General features: G+C 47.8%; 1 protein-coding gene across 1 annotated transcript in view; it reads right to left on the bottom strand.

Moving 5' to 3' along the window:
- Positions 1 to 15,281, bottom strand: part of LOC140408320 (probable E3 ubiquitin-protein ligase HERC4) — an 80,363-nt gene that overhangs the window by 31,221 nt on the left and 33,861 nt on the right. Inside the window, exons 11-14 of the mRNA XM_072495354.1 lie at positions 15,123 to 15,228; positions 11,143 to 11,326; positions 10,613 to 10,770; positions 8,351 to 8,425 (exon numbers count right to left, since the gene is read on the bottom strand). Of these exons, the coding sequence (XP_072351455.1) occupies positions 8,351 to 8,425; positions 10,613 to 10,770; positions 11,143 to 11,326; positions 15,123 to 15,228 (523 nt within the window). The remainder of the gene's footprint in view (positions 1 to 8,350; positions 8,426 to 10,612; positions 10,771 to 11,142; positions 11,327 to 15,122; positions 15,229 to 15,281) is intronic.

The raw sequence follows: 15,281 nt of genomic DNA, 5'->3' as shown, positions 1-15,281 counted from the left end.
TTCAAACTTCCGCATACCAAACTTATACACTGCTTTCTGAAGAAGTGACCAAATGTCGCAACGTCTCCACAGGACAATTATAAAATCTACACAGGTAAAGTGCAAATGTTTCCTGTTTGAGCAACACATTTTACGCAAGATTCCTCAAAATTGAGAATCTGAGTCGTTGTGAGTATTTGAAAGAATAACAATGGGAACGTTACCTTAAATTCTTCAGGTTTGAAATTCCCAAAGTCATTTTGGGAAATGGGGTGTGTTGAGAACTGGAGTTGTTGTTACGAAAATAGTAAAAATGCAGAAACTGAACTGAAACAAACGGGGGAAAATCGGAGTTCAGCTCAGAAAAATGGAAATCTCAGATGGTCAGGATCGCCATTGCCCTAAAATTCTTTGGAGCTTTCAATGATCTCCCACTGTAACTTCAGACCAGTACGTTATGTAGGCCAAGGTTCTGTAGATGCTTCTCAGGCGAGTGGACATCCCAGGTCTCCTGCCGAGGCTCTCTCAAAGAGCAGATAGAAATCTGAGGCAAACACGCTGTCAGCTAGAGTGTGACCTTGTCAGGGTTCTGTCACCTTGACACAATGGCCAAATCAGTCCCAGAAGGCTCTTGTTCCAGTCCAGCAGCCAATCACCTCTTGTGACACTAGCCCTCAGGTGGATCGGTTTAATCATGGAGCTCACTAGTTTCTGTGGGATCTGCTCGGAGTCAAGTGATATCTTTAGTTGAGGCAGCACAATAATATCCTTCTGTGTTGGAAGTACTGGAGTTGGAATTTAGACAAAATTTGATGGAAATTTTCCGAAAGGAAATTGTTAACCCACACAGACCCACCCCAGATACAGTTACTCCCAGCAGTCACGGAATGATAATGCTCAGCTCCATAGTCCTCAGAGTTCAGGCCCATGTCCTCCAGAAATTCAATTTCCTGGTCTTTCTGAGTATTTCTCAATGCATCATGCGGAGTGTGGCAAGTGACTATGTTGTTAGAAACCTGTTTGGCAGCAGCTTTCAATGTCTCCTGCCCAATTCGTAAAGCACAGGAAGCTTCCCAATAAAACCACAGTACTCCCCACTCTTTGATCACTCTAGAAACAGAGAAAATGGGAACAGGAGTAGGCCATTCGAGCCTGCTCTGCTCTTCAATGTGATCAAGGCTGATGCTCTATCTCAACACCATACTCCCGCACTCACCATATACTCCTTTGGAGTCTAGAAATCTATCTTTCTCCTCCTTAAATATATTCAATGATTTGGCCTTCACAGTTTTCTGTTGTAGGGAATTCCGCAGGTTCGCCACTGTAATAATCCACAGGAGGCAGGGATTCCGTCACCCCACCTGTATTTATTTGCAATAACTATATACAAGAGCAGCTCCAAACAGTGCTGCTCGCATTCCAGTCAACTTAAGACTGGTTCACAAAGCCTACACAGGTGCTTATATGGGCACCCTCAATGAGCTATCATTGAGGGAGCTCATACTCCAATTGGCCAACCAATAATGCCAATTGGAGGTCATTACACCCCTCCCCCCCCAAGGTCCGAGGAATTCCTGCCAGCTGGCATTCTTCCTGCTCCTCATGTCCGGGTCTGTCACCTCTGTGTCGTCCACCGGGTCGTTCTCCGACGTGGGTGGGGTGTACCTTATAGGTGCCCGTCTTTTCCTGGACGACCTCCTTGGAAGTTGTTCTTCCTCCTCCTTGGGGAGAGGTGTCGCGATGGCCTCGTCGAACGTGTCCATCTCCGACTCTGACGACTGGATGACGGGGTCTGGAGAAATTGCTCGGGCTGGGGTGTGGGTATCTTTTCCGTCTGGGCTATCCCAGCTTGAGGCGGTCCTGCTTCGCCTGCCTCCAGGTGTGGTTCCGCTGCCCTTATTTGGTCTAGGTGTTTCTTCAGCCCCTTACCTTCTATTGAAACTTCATAGGATATGGACCCGGTTTGGGACTCTACCGTGCCTTTGACCCACTTTGGTCCATTCCCATAATTCTTGACCCAAACCGGTGCCCCCACCTGGAAATGTCTCTGCTGCCGACTATTATCATGCCCCCTGCGTTGGACCTCCTGTTGTTTCTCCACTTTCCCCATTAAATTTGGGAAAAGGAGACTCAGCCTCGTTCGCAGCCGCCTTCCCATTAAGAGTTCAGCTGGCGGTATGCCCGTTGTGGAATGTGGTGTGGTCCTGTAATCAAACAGCCAGCAGGAGAGCTTTGTGTCCATTGACGCTGCTTCTTGAGTCCCGCTTTTAGTGCCTGGACGGCTCTCTCTGCCAGGCCGTTGGATGCTGGATGGTAAGGGGCTGTTTTGATGTGGCGGGCTCCGTTTCCCTTTAGAAATTTTCCAAATTCCCCACTTGTGAATGCCGTTCCGTTGTCCAACACCAATACCTCCGGAAGTCCATGTGTTGCAAACGAGGCCCTGAGCTTTTCAATTGTCGATGCTGTGCTTGCCGCGTTTACCTGGTGGACGTCCAACCATTTGGAGTGGGCATCCACTATCACCAAAAACATTGAGCCCATGAAAGGGCCGGCGTGGTCAATATGCAGGTGGGTCCATGGTCTGCCTGGCCATTCCCCCAGACCTTCTTGGAAGACCTCCGGGTGTTTTTGGAGTACTCCACCCAACTGCCCGCTTCCACTCTGGAAAATTTTCATCCAATCTAAGTTTAGGTCTTTCAGCCAGTTCCGTCCTATTAAGTTCGTTCCGGAACCCTCTACTATCGTCAACGGTAATCTGAGCAATTATTTGTCATATTCCACGGGTACCTGAGTCGTGCCTAGAATTTCCAGGGGTTCCCCCGTGTAGGTTTTAAGTTTCGTCGATGTTTTTGTTATGGTTAGTGGCTGGAGTCCATCTTTGATTTTTTTAAATGCTGCCACTCCCATTACTGATACGGCCGCACCCGTGTCTATTTCCATTATTGTCGGCCGACCGTTCACCCGTGGGGTAATCGTAATAGATTCTGCTTTCTTCGTCGCAATATTATATAACTGTTCCCTTCAGAGGAGGATGGGGCGTCTAGGTTGTGTACTTCCCTGCGTCCCCACCTGCTATTCCTCTTTTGCCACCTCCTTCCAGGGTTTCTACCACTCTGTCTGGTGCCAGAAACGGTCCTTCTCTGTTGGGGGAGCCTCAGCCAATAGTTCCCTCTGCCTCCAGTTAGTCCTAGCAGACTTGGGGGCAGTTCTGGGGTTTTCCTTTGGCCCTCTATTCCTCAGGCTTTTCCTGAGAGAGGCTATCTGGTAGCTGGACCCATTGTGGTAGTCCCTCTCACAGGTATCTACCTCCATTGGCGTGCCCTGTAGTTCCTGTGCCCCACTTGCTGCCTTTTCTAGGGACAGTGCGAGCTGGAACGCCCGCCTGCAGTCTAGCTGCGTTTCCGCCAACAGGCACTTCTGTATTGTGAGGTCATTTATGCCACACACTAACCGGTCCCGAAGCATTTCATTTAGCGTCGGGCCGAACTCACATTTTTCCGCCAGCCTTCTCAGGCGGGTCAAGAAATTTGTGACTGACTCTCTGTCTTCCCGCTTCATTGTGTAGAATCTGTACCTACGCAAAACGAGGGGTGGTTTGGGGTCATAGTGCTCTTCCACCAATTTCGTTAATTCTTGGAAAGGTATCGTGTCCGGCGTATTGGGATAAGTTAGACTACGTATAATGGTGAAGGCAGAGGGTCCGCACGCGACAGCAGGATAACCCATTTCTTTTCATCCTTCATTGTCTCATTGGCCTGGAAGAAGTAACACATTCTCTCCACCTACTGGGACCAGTCCTCAATAGTCGGGTCGAATGCATCTAACTTCCCAAAAAACGGCATTTTTGAAATAGCAAGGCTTACCCTCCGAGTGCGGCAGCTGGTCTCCGCAAGGTGCTTTGTTTACCTCATCGCTACTGTAATAATCCACAGGAGTCACTACACCAGTATTTATTTGCAATAACTATATACAAGCGCAGCTCCAAACAGTGCTGCTAGCATTCCAGTCAACTTAAGACTGGTTCACAAAGCCTACACAGGTGCTTATATGGGCCCCCTCAATGAGCTATCATTGAGGGAGCTCATACTCCAATTGGCCAACCAATAATGCCAATTGGAGGGCATTATAGCCACCTTCTGAAGGAAGAAGTTTCTCCTCATCTCAGTCCTAAATGACTACACTGTATCCTGGAACTGTGACCCCTTGTTTTAGGCCACCCCCTAGTCATGTACTTGCCCAATCACTCCACTTGTCTTAATTACCTTGAAGTCTCTTAACAGCCTCCTCACCATTCACCTTTGTGCCATCAGCAAACCTATATATATTACATTGGGTTCCCTCATACAATTATTGATATATATTGTGAATGGCTGGGACCCAAGCACTGCTCCTTGCGGGGCCCCATGAGAGACCACCTGTCACTTTGAAAAAGACCCATTTATTCCTGCTCTCTGTTTCCTGTCTGCTAACCAATTCTCAATCAATGCCAATATATTACCCCTATTCATTTGTGCTTTAATTTTACACACTAACGCCTAATGTGGGACTCCTGAAAATCCAAATACACAACTCCACCGCTTCGGCCTTATCTGTTCTGCTAATTATGCTTCAAAAAAATGTCCTTTTCATAAATCCATGTTGACTTTGTCTATTCCTGTTGATACTCTCTAAGTGTCCTGTTATCACATCCTTCATAATAGACTCTAGCATATTACCTACTCCCGGTATTAGGTAAACCGGCCTGTAATTCCCTGTTTTATTCCTCCCTCCTTTTAAAATAGCAGGGTTACATTTGCCGCCCTCCAATCTGCCAGGACTGTTCCAGAATCTACAGAGTTTGGGAAGATGACAACGAACGCTTCCACTACTTTCGTGATCACCTTATTACGATCCCAGACCGGACCCCAACAGTGGCGAGGACACTGGACAGAAACCCCAACACTGTATTTATAATGTCGTAACACTGTGAGGAAAGGATACCTCACTCCAGGAGTGATTTCACGCAAAATAGGGAAATGGTACATTCAAACAAACTTTATTACTGACACAGTATTCAAATATCTTTAACATCACACAAGAAAATAGCATTCAATTACCCCTTAAACAATGCTAATATAGTGACACAGTAATGCTTAAATGCTATATTTACTTCTACTCAAACAACAGATCCATCACAGATCTCAATCCACTTTTAAACACTGTTAGCAGACACAGGCATACTTCTTTAAGAGATGTTCTTTGAGGCTGTTTTAAAAGATAAACCTGAGTCCTGGCAGAACAATGCAGGATCTCTAGCTGGTCTTCAGAAACTCTCTTCATCATTTGACTTCCAGGAACCCACTGAAATGCCTGCTTTTCTACAACATGCCTGGTACACTCACTCCTCCTGTTGCGTGCACCCCTCACCAAACTGAAAATGGACGCGATTCAACGGGAAAATTCCAAAGTGTCATTTTGGGAACGTTTGGTAGGCTGTTTCTCCACGGCCGGGTTGGCGAGATCGTGGCCCATCGTCAGCAGCACTTAATGCCGAAAATGAGCCTCCACGAGCTTCTCGCCATTACTGACTGTCTCGCCGTCTGATTTGCCTGACTCGGGCCTCGGCGTCTCGCTCCCTCGCCTCTCACTCCCAGTCAACACACAAGCACGGCAGCGCACAGACCTTCTCCTCGCGCTGGAGGTCTGCTGGATCCCAGGACTCATCTGGGTCCCAGTCAGATGCTGAGCCGCTGGACAAGATTCTCCCAGAGCTGATGCAGCTGATAGGCCAGAATCGTGACATTTAGGAGGGGATGCCAGGTACATTCCAGCGACTGCATGGCCGATTGGAGGAGTCCCAACATCACAGGAGATGGTGCCGACCAAGGTCAACACTGCTAGGGTGACAACCACAATGGAAAGCTTGGGGCACAGACGTCCACGTCTTGACTGGTGGTGCCCAAGGCATGACTCAGTCTGTGATGACCATGGCTGAGGGCCTCGACATCATGTCCCAGTCAATGAGGGACATGTCCCAGAGGCAGGTGGACATTGCCAAGGGATCCCAGAGCATGGCCCAGTCACTGAGCACCATTGCTGAGGGCATCGGCACTATGGTGCAGACAATGGGGAGCCACCAGGACTGGCAGAGTCAAATGACGCAGAAGCCTCTGGAGCTCACTCCAGCTGCCCCTCCATCCCATGCAAAACTCTAGGGCCCTACAGGCAATGTCAGGGAGGAGGATGTGCTGAAGGCCAACCAGGGCCTTCCACCAAGGAGACGACGGCGATCTCCAGTTCTCCCGAGTCCCCCTCCTCCTGATACCGGCGTATCTCAAGGGCAGTGGGCAGAACATGGTGGCACAGCGACGCCTGTGGCACCAGTAAGTTGGCCGGGGCCCTCCGGTCCAGACCCTTGGGAGGCCATCCGCCAAGGGCATCGAAGTCCACAGGGCACGGGAAGCAGCAGGCTGCCCTCGTCTCTGATGTGTATCCTGGGGACACAGCTAGACCTAGCAGTAAACCATGAAAGAGGGGAGAAAGGCACTATATGTAGCTGGGGGAATGGAAATGTCAATTGTTCACTATTAAAACATCTTACACCTGATACATGTGAAGTCTCTGCCACATTAATCTTCACAGTGGGCCCCGCCCCATGTTGTCCTCTGCTCCCCCCTCCTCCCGAGATCAAAACCCCCCAATTACAGACCCCGCACAGAGGATAGGGGTGAGCGTGCTGTAGGCAGAAAGTCGGGAGTCAGACTTTGGCATAAACTGAGGAGCTAAACTAGAGCTCACCTCACAGCGAGTGATCATCACTCTCCTGCCTAGTATATTGACCCCACTGACAGAGCCAACACAGGCTTATCACCCTGGGGTGTTGTTACACGGACCCTTGGAGGGTGGACAGAGTGGTTGGAGAGGGAGCAGTGTGATGGGGAAGAGGAGATTGCGGGGGAGGGGGTAATTGGGTGGGAAGGGTGGTATTGAGGGGGAAAGGAGAGAAATTGGGGAGGACGATTGGAGGAAAATGGGGGGGCAGGGGGATTGAGGGGGTAGGAGGGAAAGGAGGGGGGAAGGATGGAAATGAGTGGAGGGGGGATTGGGGTAAGGAAGGAAATGGTGGGGGAGGGTTTGAGCTGAGGGACATAGCCTCATCCTATGTGAATCTGGTGAGGGTGAGGACCTCCCTGGTCCTCTGTCATGTTAGACCGTGGCTGCCGCCTGTCTTCCATCCTCCAGCTCCTTCTGCGGCTCCTCTCTGGGTTCGTCCTCCAGCCTCTCCTGCTGCACCTCCTCAAACAAGGCCGCATGTCCCTCCTCCTCATCCTGCCGCATGTCACCTCACTGCTGTCAGGTTGTGGAGGGCACAGCAGGCCACCACAAAGCGGGAGGCCCTTTGGGGGGTGTAATGCAGGGCAACACCAGAGTGGTCCAAGCATCTTAACTGCACTTTGAGTAGTCCAATGACAGCACAGGTGGTAGTATTAGCCTCATTGGCCTCAGTGCCAAGCTGCCATTTCTTGCGTGGTAGCTATCGGGCTGGGAGTGTCCTGCACAGTTGGGGATCTGTGGGGCGGGAGGGGGGGGGGAGCTATGGACAAGTCCAAAGAGGAATTTTACTCCAGCCTCAAACAATCCTTGGCCCGACTCCCAATAGGCGCCAAACTGATCCTCCTCAGTGACTTCAATGCCAGAGATGAAACGGGATTGGTCATCTGGCTCCCATCACCAAAGCCGCTCAAAAACACCAGGAAAGGAAAATCCCTGCACGTGATTCAGTTCCATCTGGGAAAGGGGAGATCAGAGAATCATAGAATCCCTGCAGTGCAGAAGGATGCCATTCGGGCCATCGAATCCGCACCGATCCTCTGAAAGAGCAACCTCCCCCAACTAGGCCCACTCCCCCAACCTATCCCCATTAGCCCACCTAACCTTTTGGATACTAAGGGACAATTTAACACGGCCAATCCACCTAACCTGCACATCTTTGGACTGTGGGAAGAAACCGGAGCACCCGGAGGAAACCCACGCAGACTATGTGGGTAATAAACATTGGCCTTGCAATGGCATCCACATCTCAAAAATACATTTGAGAACAATCAAGCTGGAAAAGATCGCCTCAACTGTTCTAGGCACCAGCAATACAAAGTGATTTCTTAAATCGAAATGAATGTTCCTTACTCTTTCTCTGCGCAAACTGAAGAGTGCAAAATCCAAGCCAGCCACAGAGAAACTCCAAGCCTTTTCAACACGCTCCAATTGGAGTGGCAGTAGGGGTGTGCCAGAAGGCACCTTGGGTTAGCGTGTCCTTGGAAAAGAATGTCAGAAACACCAAACCACTGGTACCATTTTCAAGCTCATCCTTTCATAGAATTATTCAACCACCTACCATAAAATATTTAATTTTCATCACACGAATGCAAAAGTTTCTCTCTGGGATCTTCTTCCTTCTGCTCGAGTTGACCTGCCAGTATATAATTGACCATGAATTAACATTTTGGGATCTACAGGAGTAATTGGATACATGTTATGTGGAGAGTGTAGCTGCTCAGGAGGATCATATGATTTTGGACCTATCGTTCCAAAAATTGCCACCCTCCACGATTTAATTCCTCTTGGCATGTCTGGCTCTGGTGCAGATTAACTGACAGAGACTTATTGCCGTGATTGCTCATCAAGTCCATTATCATTGTATCATGAGATTAGAAGAATGGTAGAAGGTGAATCAGCAATCTTTGGTGTTTTTTGCCTCTATCAACTCCCATATCACTGTCAATGCTCTATTTAAAATGTTGTTGTTGTACGACAAGTATTCTCAGTGTTCGTGCTTTCGAGTTACTTTGCACGGCCATGAATACGATTTATTTATAATAGAACAACTCCCAGGCCCTCCTTTTCCACCTTCCAAGCTTGGTACTCATGCAGTTGATCAAGAACATTGATTACTGCAACATGATGCGGCATAAGAAAGGTCAAGTCCACTTCCTTTCAACAGACCACGTTCATGTTGCTCTGTTAAACTGAATTAAACTTATTTATTCTTGAACGATGGGTGTGACATCCAAGAGAAAACTGCGAGGGTCAATCTTGATAACGATGGTCTTATTTGTTGGCCACATTGAATGGAAGAATAGAAACGTAGAATCCCTACAGAAGGAGGCCATTCAGCCCATCGAGTCTGCATCGACACTCTGAAAGAGCACTCCACCCAGGCCCACTTCCCCATCCTATTCCTATAACCCCTTAACCTAACCTACATATCTTTGGACACTAAGGGGCAATTTACCGTGGCCAGTCCGCCTAACCTGCACATCTTTGGACTGGAGAAAATCCAAGCCTTTCTGACACATTTGCTGGACAATAATGGGGAGTGTGTCTGTGATTTACAGATAGGTGACAAATTGGGAAATTTGGGCACACATAACAAGAACGACCCAGAGGCGAGCGATTCTGCGCTGACTAACTCACCTATTGACTTCCCAAGGCTGTCCACCATCTACAAGGGACAAATCAGGAGCGTAATGGAATTCTCTCCACTTGCCTGCACGAATGCAGCTCCAACACTCAAGATGCTTGACAACATCCAGGTCAAAGCAGCCCGCTTGATTGGCACCCCATCCACAAATATTCAATCTCTCCACCACCGAAGTACAGTGGCAGCAGTGCTTAGAATTTACAAGATGCACTGCAGGGACTCACCAAGGTCCATTAAATAGAACCTTCCAACCCCATGACCACTACAATCTAGAAGGACAAGGGCAGTAGATACATTGGAACACCACCACCTGGAAGTTCCTCCCCAAGTCACTCACTATCACTGGCCTGTGTCCACACGAATCTCCTTGGTATCTCTTACCCAATCTTCAAATGCCCCCTGAAGACCTGCTTCATTAACCAATCACCCCTCTTCACTCACCTTGCACTATTGTTTGTATTTATTTTCCCCTCTGTGAAGCTGGGTGAAAATCCTGGAACTCCCTCCCTAACAGCATTGTGGCTGAACCTGCATCACATGGACTGCAGCGGTTCAACACGCTGCAGAATGATGGACTGGAAAGATAGAACAGTGGGTGCTGTGCTGAAAACAATGGTGTCAGTTCTTTGCAATTAGAGATTGGCAATAAATGCTGGCCTGGCCAGTGATGCCAATATCCCAAGAACGAATCATTCAAAAAAAATCTAAAATGCTGCTGAATTAAAATTAGGAAACTGTCAGGATTGGATCAAATATTCATTTCACACCCTGACTTCAATGCAGAGTAAGCTCGGACTGGGCACAGAATGGGGGCCAAACTGAACTCACCCTGTCCCTGTCGGGTGGGTTAGGTACATTGAGGCTGTGATATCCATCTAATGGTAAATGTTACATTACTCAACCCTGGCCCAATTGCATTTGAAATGTAACAACAGTTTTGTATTCATAACTCTCCTTCACATCCAGTAAAACATTGCCAGATGCTTCACAGAGAGGGAAATAAATATAAACAATAGTGCAAGGAGAGTGAAGAGAGGTGATTGGTTAATTAAGTCGGGTTCATGGTTCATTTGAAGATTGGGCAAGAGATGGCAAGGAGATGAGTTGCAGAGTGCGATCACAAGCCAATTCATGGTGGGACAAAGAGAAGAGAGACTCACTTAAACTTGCACTGACCTTATAAAGTGTTTGTAAAATTGTTAATGAATCATGTAGTTTGGAGTTGTCCTTCAAGGTGCCCTCCCTAGTGAGTTGAAGAAGTTGCTTTGATTTTTTTTGATACATATCCACAAGGCGCTTGAAGAAATAATAAGGCATTGTACTCCACCAGCATTCTAGTCAAGAAAGAGCACAGAAATGTTCACGCCAAATAAAACACAGCCGATCAGAAGATATCCCTTCAAAAAATCAAACAGAATGATGAACTGGAAAGATAGAACAGTGGGTGCTGTGCTGAAATCAATCGTGTCAGTTCTTTGCCAATAATTTCCTCAGGAATGCTCCTGAGAGACCATGGGCGGGATTTTCCAGTCCTGCCCATGGCCAGGATTTTCCAGTGAAAGTCAATGGACCTTTGGCTGACTGTCCAAATCTTCCGTTCCTGCCTGAGATGGGTCCGATCCCCCGCTCATGTTTACATGGTGTTTCCGCTGAAGTTCTGATCAGGAGTGTTTTCAATGACATCTTAATGTGAACACAAAACTTACCAAGAATTTTGAGATAACTTTCTTCGAGCGAGAGAATGGCTTTGTTTAAAGAGTCTGTCAGCGTTGCGGAGCCTGTCAGCACAGCGATGAGTTCTGGGAGAATAATGTAAACCCGCAATGTTTCCACACAAGCCGGAGATTGAGGTAATGACGGGATCAGTTTATCTTCCACTGCATTCTTCACCTGTAAAACCATGAATGTCAGCGGCAGGATTTTTTCTTCTTTAAACTAACTAAAGTCCATTTTAAACACATGGTGCAAAAAAATCAAATCCAAAATGTGCTTCCCCCAAATTCCATGACATCACATTATAGGATTGTTAATTTTCACAGGTGAATTCCTGTGACAAAATGTATAATCACCCTGGTTAATAACTGATTGCAATGCAGATGTTCACACGTTGATGGGTTATTGTAGTTGATGGGAGCATTGCTGACAAGATTTTGTGCATTCCATGCTACACATTTGCATTCGTGAAAACAATTGTATCTAGCAGGATTCCATGCAATAATTCCGAGAGCAATCAAAAGGACTTTGCTGACATTGGGAGAAGATTGTGACTGGAGAAGAACTCTGTCTTTTAATTGGATGTCATTTTATAATTTTGACATCAGAGCTAGACAGCAAAAAAGCATGTTTTAAATGCTTTGTAAGAATGACATTTTTCTTTCATTTTGGAAGTTTATCAGTGAGTCCTGTTTGAAGGGTTGAGAATCTGGGGAGAAATTCTCCGGTATCGGCGCGATGTCCGCCGACCGGCGCCAAAAACGGCGCAAATCAGTCAGGCATCGCGCCGCCCCAAAGGTGCGGAATCCTCCGCATCTTGGGGGGCCGAGCCCCAACCTAGAGGGGCTAGGCCCGCGCCGGACTAATTCCTGCCCCGCCAGCTGGTGGAAAAGGCCTTTGGTGCCCCGCCAGCTGGCGCAGAAATGACATCTCCGGGCGGCGCATGTGCGTTAGCGGCCGCTCACGGCATCCCCGCGCATGCGCTGTGGAGGGAGTCTCTTCCGCCTCCGCCATGGTGGAGACCGTGGCGAAGGCGGAAGGAAAAGAATGCCCCCACGGCACAGGCCCGCCCGCGGATCGGTGGGCCCCGATCGCGGGCCGGGCCACCGTGGGGGCACCCCCCGGGGCCAGATCGCCCCGCACCCCCCCATGGACCCCGGAGCCCGCCCGCGCTGCCTTGTCCCGCCGGTAAGGTAGGTGGTTCACTCCACGCCGGCGGGACAGGCATTCCAGCAGCGGGACTTCGGCCCATCCGGGCCGGAGAATCGCTGGGGGGGGGGGGGGGGGGGGCGCCAACCGGCGGGGCGAGATTCCCGCCCCCGCCGAATCTCCAGTGCCGGAGAATTTGGCAACCGGCGGGGGCAGAATTCATGCCAGTCCCCGGCGATTCTCCGACCCGGCGGGGGGCCGGAGAATCTCGCCCCTGAAGTGCATTCAACAAACGTTTTGGGGGCAGTTCCACGTTGTGGTGGATTTCAAATCACAACTCAACCCAAATTCCCAGCATCAAGTAACAATAAGAATTAACACTTACATAACGTGCATAGTGTATTAAAATATGCCCTCTGCAACTGGGTATTTTCTGGGTTCCAATTATTCCTCATAATGAATGAAATTATTACTGTGAAACAAATACATTCTGCAACACATTGTGTCTGCATAGAATCATTTTGTTACTTGGGACAAGGGGAGAAAGCAAGGTGTGTCTCAGAATACATAGTAACAATATAGGTGGAGCAAATTAGCTTGTGAAGGGATAGAGTGTATTTCATTGGGAAATACTGCTATGAAATCCAGTTCTAATGCGCTGGGTGTAAAACCACATCAGTTCAATTGAAAGGCCCAAACTTGATTGGCAAGCTTGTCTGGCCTCCCCATGGCATGTTTCCTGGTGACGGAAGGCAGCCCACTGTTGGCCAGCATTGGGGTCTTCTGATCCTGCCACTCTCACTTGGATTTTCCATCGAATCCACCCCGGTGGCGGGGGTGCGCTGTCTGCGGGACCGGAAGATCCTGCAGCATGAACAGACAGAGGATCTCACCCTATTGTTGCGGATGCATGGTCAGCTCTCAACAATGGTTAAGAGACTGGACCAGAAACATAACTTTTTTAAGCTTTATGATGGTGCAGAAAGATCATTTCATTCCAGGAGTGATAATATAAGAAATAGGTCTTGGTTGTTTTATAAATGAAATTTATTAAAAGAAAAGAAAACAATATTTAAACTCTTAAACTTCAACCCTAAGAATAACAGATTACATGCAGTTTCTCAACCTAAATATACTAGTTCCCATTAGACAACACTGTAACAACATACAGCTCTCATGCCACTTTCACAGGAAGACAAAGGCAATATTTGCATTTACAAAGCTATTTTTCTTCTGGTTAGGGATATTTGTTCTGAACCCTTTTTCCAAAGCATGCCTCGGTGGCAACTTTCATCACCTTCTCAGTTGATTTCCAAAGCTTTCACACTGCCTGTTCAAAACAGGACTTTCTCTTTCTCTCTCTCTCTCTCTAAGCTCGACACAGCTCCTCACACAAAAGAACAGAGCCATACTATTGATATGCAACTAACCTCCCATTGGCAGACAAAGGGGCCTTCAGACTCTGTAATGGGCTAATAGCTGGTCAGACAGTGGTATCCCGAAGAACAATGGATCTGGGGCACCCTGTGTATTCCCACCAACGAGTTTAAGGCTCACTGGGACAATGTAACTCAGCCAGGTGTGGGCGTATCCCTTGGACTCCTGGCAACAGCATTTTGTGTCAGTCGCTTTAATCCCTAAATTGCCTGCTAGATCTTCCATTTCCCTAATATTTCCCTGGCATAACAGTATTTCTCTTATGTTGACCTGCTGTGAACTTGCTACATCTTCTGCTTATATTTCAGCTGACAGCTCCTTTATTTGTTCTTGAGTGCGGTGAGTGTGGGATGGCACTAAAGCAACGAGAGGGGCTGAGCTGCTCAAAGCCAGCAGTGAGAAAAAGGCTCAAGGTGAATCAGCAGCTCGATTTACATCAAGGAATTGACTGAGATGGAAAAAGGCAGGCAGATGCGGTGTAAAATGATGTGCCGATTTACCGTGAGCCTGCTGCCTCTACTAGCTAGAGACCAGTTTCACCTCGCGTACATTTTCAAATTTCAGAAACTTGCGTCTGTGAAGGATTAAAATCAAATATTTCCATTTATTGATAAAAATCCCTCAGCACCTTTCACCCCGATACTAATAATAAACGCTTATTGTCACAAGTAGGCTTCAATGAAGTTACTGTGAAAAGCCCCATGACGTCAGATTATCTATGGTGAGAGAACCTTCTGGTAAACAGGATAGGATGCCGGGGTTTGGAGTAAGGTGACATCAAGCAGATTTACACACTGCTGTCAGACATCAACCTATATCTTTTGGCATCTTTACCAGAATATCTGCACAGTGAAATCCAGTCTTATTGAACTTTAAAGGACTGATACTTTGGCTTAGTGGCAGCGTTCCTGCCTCTGAATCGAAAGGTTCAGGGTTCAAACCCCTCTCCAGACATTCTGAGTGAGTGGTTCTGAATCCTGGATTGTTATCCAGCAGGATACCCGGGGTCAGTGGGTTATTCCTTCCCCTCACTGTATAAAATGTGGGGGCCCATAGAAGCCTCTTTCTGTACCGTACTAATCAGCCTTCGGGTTGACATAAAGATGATTACAACAGCTGATATTCATTTGGTGCCTTTAACAGAATAAATCCTCCCTGAGCATGTCACAGATAACATTCTAAAATAAATGAGATGCTGAGCTATGTGGGGGGGGTACCAATGTGGATGAACAAAAGCATGGTCAAAGAGTTGGGTTTCAAGGAACACGCTCAAAGAAGTAAGGGAGGCAGAGAGTAAGAAATGTTTAGCGAGGGAATAAAATACATTCCAGTATTTTTAGGTGTGAGAAACTCTAGGTTCGGAGTAGTGATTAGTCAGTAACTTTACCTTTTCTAACACGGAGGAGTTTTTAACCAACTTCACGAAGCCCAGATATACTGCAGACATGTCCAGGCCGGACACCTCTCCGTTTGTGTTGAAATGGCCATCCTTGCTGTTTAGAAAGATAGCAAGAATGATTATTAATGCATCGTGGAAACCATCAAA

Source organism: Scyliorhinus torazame, chromosome 3 (genome assembly GCF_047496885.1).
Source record: "Scyliorhinus torazame isolate Kashiwa2021f chromosome 3, sScyTor2.1, whole genome shotgun sequence".
Classification (NCBI taxonomy): Eukaryota; Metazoa; Chordata; class Chondrichthyes; order Carcharhiniformes; family Scyliorhinidae; genus Scyliorhinus; species Scyliorhinus torazame.
This window is presented reverse-complemented; position numbering and strand designations above follow the sequence as displayed.